The 12878-nt window shown below is 49.5% G+C and overlaps 1 protein-coding gene across 1 annotated transcript; it reads right to left on the bottom strand.

The window, feature by feature from the left end:
• Window positions 1-103: 103 nt before the first annotated feature.
• CENPT (centromere protein T) lies at window positions 104-7449 on the bottom strand. The gene is made up of 13 exons (XM_012468184.2): window positions 7252-7449; window positions 4750-4843; window positions 4521-4608; window positions 4305-4401; window positions 4047-4183; window positions 3870-3906; window positions 3508-3650; window positions 2361-2522; window positions 1740-2063; window positions 1409-1502; window positions 618-794; window positions 425-529; window positions 104-336 (listed from the first exon to the last, which is right to left on the bottom strand). Exons 1-13 carry the CDS (start codon window positions 7359-7361, stop codon window positions 213-215), a joined length of 1692 nt encoding a protein of 563 aa, XP_012323607.2. The 5' UTR covers window positions 7362-7449; the 3' UTR covers window positions 104-212.
• Window positions 7450-12878: the final 5429 nt, after the last annotated feature.

Raw genomic sequence — 12878 nt, forward strand, 5'->3', positions numbered from 1 at the left:
TTGTCTGAACTCATTGCATTCTCCAGGCTGTGCTGGGGAGTTGTGGGAAGGGGGATCAGTCCCCGCCTCGCTGGCCCCTGGACATGCACCAAAATGCAGAATATTCTGTGTATGACACTTTATTGATGCTAGGGGGTAGGGAGAAGACCTGGAGAAATATGTGGGGCTGAAGGGCCCCAGATGGGGACAGGGAAAGTGGAGACGCCTGGCCACTACTGCGCAGGGAAGACAGAGTTGCCACTGGACGCACAGGGAATGAGGAGCTGCCGGTACTCCAGGGGCAGGTACCGCTCCACTAGCACATGCAGCGAGACTTGGTCAGTGACCAGGCCCTGCCTGCAGTGGAGGAGGAGAAAGAACGGGCGGAATCAGCACCAGCACTCCCCCAGCCAACAACCCCTCCACCCGCCTTCTGTCCTCTCACCGCCGCATCAGCAGCTCGACATCCTCTGGCTTCACAGTCTTGCGGCCAGCATGAGCAGCAAATACCTCTAGGTCGTCACAAAGATGCTGGAAATATTTATCTAGGCTGCCAAGAAGGTAGGGATAGAGCAGGCTGAACAGTCTGATCATGACCCAAAGGGTTCCTCTCCCTATACCACATCCCCAGGACTCACCACTTCTCCACCATCTCAAGAGCCTTCCTCTCCATGGGCATCTTGGCATAGAAGCTAAAGAATTTGACGTAGTGGCTCAGTCCAGCCTTGTGGGGATCTTGCTGGGGTCTGGGGCCAGTGGTCCCGGGCCTAGGGGGACGCCTGACCAACAGAGGCTCTGCAGGCTCTGAAGATAAGCTGAGGACAGGAGTAGACAGAGGGGCTGACCTACTGCCTCAGGAAGCCCCTATTCAAGGGCAACTCTTGCTGGCTCCTGCTGAGGCTGGAAACCATGTGGCTCTTGGACAGCCAGGACCAGCAGCCCTGACCACCTGCTGAGGGGCAGTCAGGTCAGGGGGCCAAACAGAGGCCGGTCTTTGCCTGGGGCTTTCTTTGTTCCTCCACAGTCGACTCGACCTCCTAGCTCAGGAGGTCAAGTCCTATTATATAGATAATAACAATATATTATCTATATTGGTACCTGCTTGGGCCCATGACCCCAGACCTCAGAATGGACAGTCTCTCCCCTCACTCTACGGCTGCCTGTCCTGATTCTGCTAATCCTCCTCCAGGAAGCCTTCTCTGACTACAAACCAACTACATACTTTCCCCTCACCCAGTCTCCTCTAAGCCCTGGAGGCAGGCACCAGGATGGCAAGGGTGCTCTCGGTGAGTCCTCCCCAGCCGAGGTCAGGCTGCACTGCTGGGTAATCATCTACATACACGTGGGAAGGGGGAGGACCCTGTGTACATGGTGTACCCAATGCCCCCTTCCCAAGAGGCCCAGGAGGAATAGGGTTGTGGGATCTTACACTGCAGCACCAGGCGGTGGGTCTGGCTCAAGAAACTGATGATGTCGCCTAGCCTGAAGAGACTCAGGGGTGCTGGAGACCAACTCTGGTCTTGCTGCAGAGGAAGAAGGGTGGGGTCACAGGAATCCCAGGCCAACCATCTTACCCAAGCTAGCACAGTCACAGTATTTCTGTCCTGTTTCTGGTGGGCCCCACCTAGCTCCAGCCAAGCAGGTGCCTCTCAGAGTCTCCCTGGCCCCCTACCACCACCAGTGTCTGGAAACACAACCCAGGCAACACCCTTCTGTGTGCTGGGGCCTGAACACAGCTGTTACCAGCCACCCCCTCTTACCTGCCCTGTCAGAGGCATCCTCATCCCCTGAAGATGCTCCTGGTCCCTTGGCCTCAGCAGTCCCCTGGGATTCCTCTGCTTCTGTCACCTCTGTGTGTCCCTCGGGCTCTTCTGCCCTGCTGGGTCCTTGTGCTCCTGTTGCCTCCATTTCACTCACACTCACACCTTCTTCTTCCATCCTTTTCTCTGCCTCTTCAACTCCATCCTGTAAGGGTTCTACTCCATCTTCTCCAGAGACACCACTGCTAGTGCTCAGGAAATCCAGAGCAAAGGCATCAACCTCCTCTGCCTCTCCTGCCAGAAACTGGGCTAGTTTCTCAGGACCTGAGTGAAGGGGAGAGAATACAGGCTGGAGATGCAGTAGGCCAAGGCTACATAGCTCAGAGAAGGGTAAAGGCGGACCAGCAGACCCAGCCCTGCCCGCTGAAGACAAAGCCAGAGGCAGCAGCAGGACATGGATCTGGAGGCTCTGGCCCAGCATGGACTCTGCTCTTGGATGGAGGACGCAGCCACAGCCAGGGGGTTTCTAGGGGCATACAGGGGCTTGAGGATAGAAAACCACCATTGTCAACTCTCACCCAAGCTAAGCTTGGCTCCAGGCCACAGGCACCACATACTCACTGTTGGTCTGCATTCCAGGCCCACTGCTCCGTTTCTTGCAACCGGCAGCCAGCTCAGTGTCTTCGGCCCCAGTGTGAGGCATGCAGGGCGGGGAGCGATACACACGGGGGGAGCAGCCAACTGTAGGCTGAGAGAAGGGCTGGGTGTCCTCCAACACAATGTCTGTGGGCAGAGTAGTAACAGGTTCTGAGGCTGTCACCTGGAGATCAGGGGCCAGCTGGCTCTCAGTGTATTCCAGGCCCACCTGCTGCTACTCTGTGTTGCCAGGGCCTGGACAGTGGGCCCCATGGGTCCACCCTGAGTGGCCTTCAGAAAAAGAAGACAACCTAGCACGCGAGGCCTTATCTCCCATAGCCCTCCTTGCTTACCTTCCTGTTCCTCTGCCTGACATTCCCAGGCCCCCAGAGCTGCCTGCCCACCAGCTGCCCACTCAAAAAACCTCTTCGTTGCCGGGCGCAGTGGCTCACGCCTGTAATTCCAGCACTTTGGGAGGCCGAGGCAGGTGGATCACGAGGTCAAGAGATCGAGACCATCCCTGTCAACATTGTGAAACCCCGTCTCTACTAAAAATACAAAAAATTAGCTGGGCATGGTGGCGCATGCCTGTAATCCCAGCTATTCAGGAGGCTGAGGCAGGAGAATTGCTTGAACCCAGGAGGCGGAGGTTGTGGTGAGCCGAGATCGCGCCATTGCACTCCAGCCTGGGTAACAAGAGCGAAACTCCGCCTCAAAAAAAAACCTCTTCGCTGCTCGCTCTGTTCCTTCTGCCCAAACCCTCTTCTTACCCTGGTGAACTTGTTTTCTGCAATGAGGGTCCCAGGCCGGCTTGAATTGGCCAGCTGATCCTGAAACCTGGCCCCTTTCAACAAGTTTTGGCCACCACACCACACCCCTTTCCAACCTCCAACTCTATAGCTTGAGGATATGAGTCCCTGGGAGATACTAAGGGACCAAGACTGGGCCCCACCAAGGCAAGGGGCCCCTTGTGGAAAGAAAGCAGAAATTCCTTCTAGACCCACTGACCAGACTCACTCGCTGTCCTTGACTCCACCAAAAGGGGCACAACCCTGATTCAGCAGCAACTCCTATCTGTCATAGCAAGGGACAGCTTTCCCCAAAGACCAGCAGAGGAAAACCTCAACCTTACTTGGAGGAGCCAAGGAAGTATCTCGCAGATCCTGCAAAAAGGCACCCACATCTACAGCTCGACGGGCGGGAGGTCTGCGGGCCAAGCCAGGCCTCTGCACTGACTGTGGCTGAAGAGGTGTGGCAAAGGTCAGGTTGAGGGAGCTGGTAAGAGGGAGAAGGCACAAAGGAAAGTCAGGTACCTGAGACCCAGTTTGCCCAGAGATCCCCCCATCTGCCCTGGGGTTCTCATCTTTTAGAACAGAGCCAACATGCTGTGTGGCTAAAACTGGCAGAGAGTAGTGGCCAGATTCCCAGGCAGCACCTCCCTCCCCAAGCCTCTCCTCCACCCACCCCCAGAACAAGAAATACCCAGAACAGCACCTGGTGAGGGATGAGGCATCAGCATTCCTTTGAGGCTCTGTTGGTGAGCCGGCAAGAGAATGTAAAAGAAGAAAACCATGATAAATGATCCAGGCCTATGAGAGCCCTCTCTCAGGCCTCCTCAGCCTCTCCAGAAGACAGGAGGGAGAGGGTAGCAAAAGTGGTCCAGGGTCTTACCTTGGGAGAGAGGCAGCCCCTGGTCCACTCCCTGCTGAAACATCGACAGTCTCAGCCTCTGTTTCCTCCTGCCAGGGGCCAGCAGACCTGGAGCCAGGGTCGTGGGGGGCTCAAGCTCAGGAAGTTGCAGCTCCAGGCTATAAGAATGTAGCTTACCTCAGGCAGGCCATGAAGCCCAATTCTGGCTTTTACAACCCCCAAGAAACTCCCCGACTAAGCTGCCCATAACATAGTGCAAGGTGGGAGAGTTCTGTGTACCTGCCAAGACTGCTCTCTCGTCTGGAAGGCTGGACCACCTGTGGTGCTGGCACTGGCTTCACTACCGACTTGGGCATCAGGATGGAAGATTCCGGGGCTGCAGAAACACCAAGGAGAGGGTGGGGCTGACAGAACAGGCCACCCTGAATGAAACATACCACAAGACTGGTGTTGGACTGGTGCCTAACTCTGACAGGCAGGCCAGCACTCACTCACCAGTTAGCAGGATGTTCTTCAGCAGGGTCCGAGGCGTCTGTTCCTTCAGGTGCCCACTGGCCTGAACATACGCCGATCTGCTAATAGACTATCGGCAAAAGCACCAAGCAACCAGTCTGTCCATTTGCCTTGAGATTTCCTCAAGGTGGGCTCCAGAACAGAGCTAAACCTCAACCTCCCCTCCCCGAGGCAGCCAGGGCCCTCTGGGGTCAGTGGGCTGGGTACTCACCCTGGCACCATGGGAATGCCTTCTGGTTGTCATCTTTGTTTGGCTGCTCGACCTCCTGGAAGAAGCTGTTTCAAGCAGGGCTCTTCTCTGGGCACTGCGTAAAGACCAGTGGCACTGAGAATTACAGTAAGGAGGGATAGAGGATACAGAGAAAGCCTTCATCACGGGTCTTGGTCTGAAGCCTTTTTCCCTCAGGGCTAGGGACCCAGAAACCACTTGCCCCTATCATCACCCCTGTTCCCAGCCCTATGTCGACAGCCGTGTAAACGAAGACCCCTAGGGTATGGGAAGAGAGAGGGAATATGAGTGAACAAGCCAGGAGGGGCTGGGAAAGGCTTCAGAACTTCAGCAGAATCACAAAGGATAAGTAGAGGTTAACCACACAGACAAGAGGAGCAATTGGAAGAGCATTCATCCCAGACATGAAAATAACAATCCATGAAGGATACTAAAGTATTTTAAAATCTTTTAGCTGGGCATGGTGGCTCATGCCTGTAATCCCAGCACTTTGGGAAGCTGAGGCGGGCGGATCACAAGGTCAGGGGTTGGAGACCAGCTTGACCAACATGGTGAAACCCCTTCTCTACTTAAAAATTAGCCGGGTGCGGTGGCGTGTGCCTGTAGTCCCAGCTACTCAGGAGGCTGAGGTGGGAGGATCGCTTGAGCCCAGGAGTTCTGGGCTGTAGTACACTATGCTGATCGGGTGTCCGCACTAAGTTTGGCATCAATATGCTGACCTCCCAGGAGCGGGGGACCACCAGGGTTGCCTAAGGAGGGGCGAACCGGCCCAGGTCAGAAACGGAGCAGGTCAAAACTCCCGTGCTGATCAGTAGTGAGATTGCGCCTGTGAATAGCCACTGCACTCCAGCCTGGGCAACATAGTGAGACCCTGTCTCTAAAAAAAAAAAAAAAAAATACAAAAATTAGCTGGGCATTGTGGCGTGCATCTGTAATCCCAGCTACTTGGGAGGCTGAGGTAGGAGAACTGCTTTAACCCAGGAGGCGGAGGTTGAGGTGAGCTGAGAGTGCACCATTGCACTCCAGCCTGGGCAACAGAGCGAGACTCCATTGCAAAAAAAAAAAAAGAAATCTTTTAACACCTTGGGGCCAGGCGCGGTGGCTCACGCCTATAATCCCAGCACTTTAGGAGGCTGAGGCGGGTGGATCATGAGGTCAGGAGTTCAAGACCAGCCTGGCCAAGACAGTGAAAACCCGTCTCTACTAAAAATACAAAAATTAGCCAGGCATGGTGGCAGCTGCCTGTAATCCCAGCTACTCGGGAGGCTGAGGCAGAGAATTGCTTGAACCCAGGAGGTAGAGGTTGCAGTTAGCCAAGATTGGGCGACTGCCTGCACTCCAGCCTGGTGACAGAGCGAGACTCTGTCTCAAAAAAAAAAAAAAAAAAAAGAAAAGGAAAAGAAAAAGAAAAAATAAATTGGTACCCCTGCTCCCTTAGTCTCTCCATTCCAGTCCCTCTCAGATTCCAGAGTCACATAAGTGTTCTCAGCGCACAGCTCCCACCTCATGGGTGTAAAAACTATAATGAGTCGGGCGCGGTGGCTCACGCCTGTAATCCCAGCACTTTGGGAGGCCGAGGCAGGCGGATCACGAAGTCAAGAGATCGAGACCATCCTGGCCAACATGGTGAAACCCCGTCTCTACTAAAAATACAAGAAAATTAGCTAGGCGTGGTGGTGCGCGCCTGTAGTCCCAGCTACTAGGGAGGCTGAGGCAAGAGAATTGCTTGAACCCGGGAGGCGGAGGTTGCAGTGAGCTGAGGTCGAGCCACTGCACTCCAGCCTGGCGCCTGGTGACAGAGTGAGACTCTGTCTCAAAAAGAAAAGAAAAGAAAAAGAAAACACACACACACACACACACACACACAACTATAATGAATGGCTTCTCATTCCCTATAAAGGAACTGCACTGTCCCACTCTGGCAGATGTCAACATATGTATCCTCTGCACCATATGCTCACCACAGCCCTCACCCACCGCCACTCCCACTGAGTCAGGCCAAATTCCCTGCTCCTTAGCAAAGCATCTTCCAGTAGCTGCCTCCCAACTTCTGCCTAGGCTGTCCTCTAGCTCCTTTCCCATTTCCCAGCTGGGAGCTGCAGGGACAGTAGGACAACGCGCAGGAACAATGGGAACCCTTGGGAGGCAGAAATTCAGCGCAAAGGCACACCCTGGCTGGCTTGGGGAAAGTAGCCTAGAGACCAGAGCAGAAGGTCAGATTCTGAGCGCCTGTCCATCTCCAGAGGCTGAGCCCCAAAGACTAGGGATCAGTCTGGCTCTATGGTCCCGAGGCCTGGCTGCCTGGAGCCCTGGGGGCGAGGGCACAGCCAGCTAAAGCAATAGAGCCAGTTTTCAGAGTCCCGGGCCCTCCTCCTCTCTGAGACTCACTTTCCCTCTTCGAATAGAGTCGGCGCTGGGTCCCACCCAGACTCCATTCCCCAGTCCCTCTAGTTGCTCAAGTACTCGGACAGCCCCCTCACATACCCAGCCCGAGCACTCCGGGGTCGCCGCGGGGTGCGTGGGTCCGCTGTATCCAGCACGCGACGCAGCAGCGTACGCGGCGTAGAGTCGCTGTCAGGGTCGTGGTCAGCCATCGTCTCGGCCCGGGGCTCTCCTAACCGCCCAGTCAGCTGCTAGGGCCACCTTCCCGCCGCCACATTTAAGGTAACTATCGCGATGCTGCCGCACAGCCCCACGGGAATTGTAGTTCTCGCCCTATCGCAGCTCGCGGCGTGGACAGTGGTTGCAAACTTTGGTTGCTTTGGAGGCAGCCTCTCTGGGGGTAAGCCTCGGTTTATGTAATGCAAGCAGCCCAAGTCTTGGCTTATTCATCTGTAAATTGAGGTTGATACCCACCTAATAAGGAGCTTGTAATGATTCAAGGAGTTAATGTTTAACTCAGAGTCTAACACACGATATCCAAGGACATTGGTAACTAGCAATTGATATTATTAGAAGGCTATCTGATTTCCGTCTCTCTCTCTAAAGATGAAGAGAGATGCTTGGGCCAGAAAAAAGAATTTTATCCTACATATGACATGGTTAGACTTGGCATTTGCAGGCTAAGCTGTGGCTCACGCCTGTAATTCCAATGCTTTAGGACACTGAGGTGGGAGGATCACTTGAGCTCAGGAGTCCCATAGCAGCCTGAGCAACATAGTGAGACACCCTCTGCTCTCCACGTCGTCTGTACAAAAAATTAAATTAGACAGGCATGGTGGTGTGCACCTGTAGTCCCAGCTACTCGGGAGCTGAGAGAGGAGGATCATTTGAGCCCAGGAGTTCAAGACTGCAGTGAGCCGTGATTGCACTCCAGCCTGGGCGACAAAGAGAGATCCTGTCTCAAAAAATAATAAAAGCTTTTTTTTTTTTTTTTTTTTTTTTTTTGACACTGAGTCTGTTGCCCAGGCTGGAGTGCAGTGGCGCGATCTGGGCTCACTGCAACCTTCCCCTCCCGGGTTCAAGCGATTCTCCTGCCTCAGCCTCCTGAGTAGTTGGGATTACAGGCCTGGGCCACCACGCCCAGCTAACTTTTTGTATTTTTAGTAGGAACGAGGTTTCGCCATGTTGGTCAGCCTGGTATAGAACTCCTGGCCTTGTGATCTGCCCGCCTCAGACTCCCAAAGTGCTAGGATTACCCAGCCATGCAAATCTTTGAAAAATGCTTTTATTGCCAGGCGCGGTAGCTCCTGCCTGTAATCTCAGCACTTTGGCAGGGTGAGGCGAGCAGATCACTTGAAGTCAGAGTTCAAGACCAGTCTGGCCAATATGGTAAAATCTGGTCTCTACCCAAAACACAAAAATTAACTGGGTGTGGTGGCACACACCTGTAATGCCAGCTACTCTGGAAGCTGAAGCCAGAGAATCACTTGAACCCTGGGAGGAAGAGGTTGAAGAGCTCAGATTGAACCACTATGCTCTAGCCTGGGCAACAGCAAGACTCCATCTCAAAGAAAAAAAAAAAAAAAAATAGGGCCGGGCACGGTGGCTCACGCCTGTAATCCCAGCACTTTGGGAGGCCGAGGCGGGTGGATCACGAGGTCAAGAGATCGAGACCATCCTGGTCAACATGGTGAAACCCCGTCTCTACTAAAAATACAAAAAATTAGCTAGGCATGGTAGCGCGTGCCTGTAATCCCAGCTACTCAGGAGGCTGAGGCAGGAGAATTGCCTGAATCCAGGAGGCAGAGGTTGCGGTGAGCCGAGATCACGCCATTGCACTCCAGGCTGGGTAACAAGAACGAAACTCTGTCTCAAAAAAAAAAAGAAAGAAAGAAAGAAAAAAAAATAAGCAAAGAAAATATTAGATTCTTGCTGTTTAAAATAAGAGAGCTGTAGAAAAAAAAAATAAATATTCCTTGTCATTTAGATCTGATCTCTGTGTTATCTGACTTAATTTGCTAGTCTTCTGCAGAAATATTTCCATGCTTACTACCTAAATGCAGTTTTAAATTATTTATTCATTTACTAGTAAAACCTTAAACTACTGAATAATATGGAAAAAACCAAACATCTTTTTTTTTTCTTTTTGAGACAGGATCTCGCTGTCACCCAGGCTGGAGTGCAATGGTGGGATCATGGCTGACTGCAGATCTCAACCTTCTGTACTCTAGCCATCGTCCCACCTCAGCCTCCTGAGTAGCTGGGACTACCACAGTGAGCCACCATGCCTGGGTAATTTTTGTATTTTTTGTACAGACCGGGGGGATTCGCCATGTTGCCCAGGCTGGTCAAACATGTTTCAAAAAAGTTTCAAACATGAGCTTGAGTCTTTGTACAGAAGTATTCTGTTTGTTCACATAATTAAACATTATAATTACTTGTTTTAAAAAAAAATCCTTGGATGAAGTGAGGTAGGGAGGAGTGAAAGAGAATGGCAAGGGCTAGACTAATGTGGGGTCTTGCAAGCTCTAAAAAAGAGTCTGGACATTATTCTTTTTTTTTTTTTTTTAGAGACAGAGTTTCGCTGTAGTTACCCAGACTGGAGTGCCATGGCGTGATCTTGGCTCACCGCAACCTCCGCCTCCTGGGTTCAAGCAATTCTCCTGCCTCAGCCTCCTAAGTAGCTGGGATTACAGGCGTGCACCACCATGCCCAGCTAATTTTTGTATTTTTAGTAGAGACGGGGTTTCACCTTATTGACCAGGATGGTCTCGATCTCTTGACCTCGTGATCCACCCGCCTCGGCCTCCCAAAGTGCTGGGATTACAGGCGTGAGCCACTGCGCCCGGCCCTGAGTCTGGACATTATTCTAAATGGAATAGGAAGCCACTGGAAGGATTTAAGCAGAGGTTAGACATCATCAGATCTTCTTTGGCAGCCATGTGAAGAACAAATTACAGGAGAGGCAAGATTGGAAGCAGGGAGACTTGTGATAAGGTTCTTGCTTTTCTCCAGGGGTGATTAAGACAGAGTGAGCTGGGCAGTGGAGGTGGGGAGAAAGGTATACATTCCAGATATGCTTTGAGTAAGAAGATTAACTGTAGATGACAGTGATTTTATGTACTGGAAATTAGAGTTTTATTGCATCATTTTCAATGTTCTGTGCATAAAGAAATTATATAAACATTGCACTGGTACATGAGTGAGAAAAAAAAAGGAAAAAGAAAAAAACTTGACTGCTCACCATTTTTTGAACAAGGTGAATCCTGAGACAGGTAGAGTCTAAATCGTAACAGCTACAATGCTTTTCTGCTGAATTTGATCTCTACTGCACACGTTCTATAAAAATTTAAACACAACTTTTAAATTTTTATTTAAAATTTTAATTTTAAATTTTTTTATTTAAAATTTATTTTAATTTTATTTAAAATAATTTTATTTTAAATAATTTATTTTATTTTAAATAATTTATTTTATTTAAATCATTTATTTATTTAAAATAATTTTATTTAAATTTTATTTAAAATTTTAATTTTAAATAAATGCACAACTTTTAACAGTCGAATTGATCCAGCAGAAAAAAGGATATCAGAGTTCGAAGACCAACTTAACAAAATAAAACGAGAAGTCAAGATTAGAGAAAAAAGGATAAAAAAAGAATGAGCAAAGTCTCCAAGAAATACGGGACTACGTGAAAAGACCTAATCTACGTTTGATAGGTGTACTTGAATGTGACGAAGAGAATGAATCCAAGTTGGAAAATACTCTTCAGGAGATTATTCAGGAAAACTTTCCCAACCTAGTAAGACAGGACAATATTCAACTCCAGGTAATACAGAGAACACCACAAAGATATTCCTCAAGAAGACCAACCCCAAGGCACATAATTGTCAGATTCACTAGGGTTGAAATGAAGGAGAAAATACTAAGACCAGCTAGAGAGAAAGGTCAGGTTACCCACAAAGGGAAGCCTATCAGACTTACAGCAGATCTCTCAGCAGAAACCCTACAAGCCAGAAAAGAGTGGGGGCCAATATTCAACATCCTTAAAGAAAAGAACTTTCAACCCAGAATTTCATATCCAGCCAAACTGAGCTTCAAAAGCGAAGGAAAAACAAAATCTTTTGCAAACAAGCAAGTACTTAGAGAATTTACTATCACCAGGCCTGCTTTGCAGAAGCTTCTGAAAGAAGCACTACACATATAAACGAACAACCAGTATCAGCCTTTCCAAAAATATATCCAGCTAGCATCAAATGGCAGTATTAAACTCATATATATTATTAACTGGATAAAAAGCCAAAACCCATCGGTACGCTGTATCCAGACCCATCTCACATGCATCTCACACAAAGACTCAAAGGGACAGAGGAAGATTTACCAACCAAACGGAGAGCAAACATAAATAAATAAATAAAAAGCAGGAGTTGCAATTCTCACCTCTGATAAAATAGACCTTAAAGCAAAAAAGATCAAAAGAGGCAAAGAAGGACATTACATAATGGTAAAAGGATCAATGCAACAAGAGGAGCTAACGATCCTATATATACACGCACCCAATACAGGAGCACCCAGATACATAAGACAAGTTCTTAATGACTTATAAAGAGACTTAGCCTCCCACACAATAATAGTGGGAGACTGTAACATCACATCGTCAATATTAGACTGATCAACGAGATAGAAAATTAACAAGGATATTCAGGACTTGAATTCAGACCCGGAACAAGTAAACTTAATAAACATTTATAGAACTCTCCACTTCAAATACACAAAACATACATTCTTATCAGTACCATATCACACCTAATCCAAAAGTGACTACATAATTGCAAGTAAATCACTCCTCAATAATTGCATAGCATTTCATAGGTTTAAATCAAATATTGGTTGGCTGCTTGTTTGTTATTTTCTTCCCTTATTCCTTCCTGTCTCCATTGTTAAGCACAATTATTGGCATAAAAGAGGTTTTCAATTCCCATTTTTAGACTGCATTCTAGCCTGGGCAATAAAGCAATATTCCGGTTCTCTCTCCCTCTTTCTCTTCCTTTTTCTTCTTCTTCTTCATTCTTTTTTTTCCTTTTTTTTTCTTTCTCTCTTTCTTCCTTAAAAAAAAAAAAAAAAGAATCTGAAGGGGATAAAAAAAAAAAAATTTGGCCGGGTGCAGTGGCTCACGCCTGTAATCCCAGCACTTTGGGAGGCCGAGGCGGGTGGATCACGAGGTCAAGAGATCGAGACCATCCTGGTCAACATGGTGAAACCCCGTCTCTACTAAAAATACAAAAAATTAGCTGAGCATGGTGGCGCGTGCCTGTAATCCCAGCTACTCAGGAGGCTGAGGCAGGAGAATTGCCTGAACCCAGGAGGCGGAGGTAGCTGTGAGCCGAGATCGCGCCATTGCACTCCAGCCTGGGTAACAAGAGTGAAACTCCGTCTCAAAAAAAAAAAAAAAAATTTAAACATGGCTGGGCGCAGTGGCTCACGCTTGTAATCCAGGCACTTTGGGAGCCTGAGGCAGGCAGATCACCTGAAGTTGGGAGTTCGAGACCAGCCTGACCAACATGGAGAAACCCTGTCGCTACTAAAAACACAAAAATTAGCCGGGCATGGTGGCATATGCCTGTACTTGGGAGGCTGAGGCAGGAGAATTGCTTGAACCTGAGAGGTGGAGGTTGGTGTGAGCTGAGATTGTACCACTGCACTCCAGCCTAAGCAGTAACAGTGAAACT

The sequence above is a fragment of the Aotus nancymaae genome, unplaced genomic scaffold (assembly GCF_030222135.1).
Source record: "Aotus nancymaae isolate 86718 unplaced genomic scaffold, 86718_ANA_hifiasm-v0.15.2.pri h1tg000030l, whole genome shotgun sequence".
Classification (NCBI taxonomy): Eukaryota; Metazoa; Chordata; class Mammalia; order Primates; family Aotidae; genus Aotus; species Aotus nancymaae.

What these genes read in the sequence shown, in the direction of transcription:
- CENPT (XM_012468184.2), bottom strand. Translation starts at nt 7,361, where the DNA reads ATGGCTGACCACGACCCTGACAGCGACTCTACGCCGCGTACGCTGCTG. An exon ending in CGAGAGAGCAGTCTTGGCAG is followed by an intron (nt 4,184 to 4,304) that starts GTACACAGAACT and finishes ACATTCTTATAG; the next exon opens with CCTGGAGCTGCAACTTCCTG. An exon ending in TACTTCCTTGGCTCCTCCAA is followed by an intron (nt 2,523 to 3,507) that starts GTAAGGTTGAGG and finishes CTCTGCCCACAG; the next exon opens with ACATTGTGTTGGAGGACACC.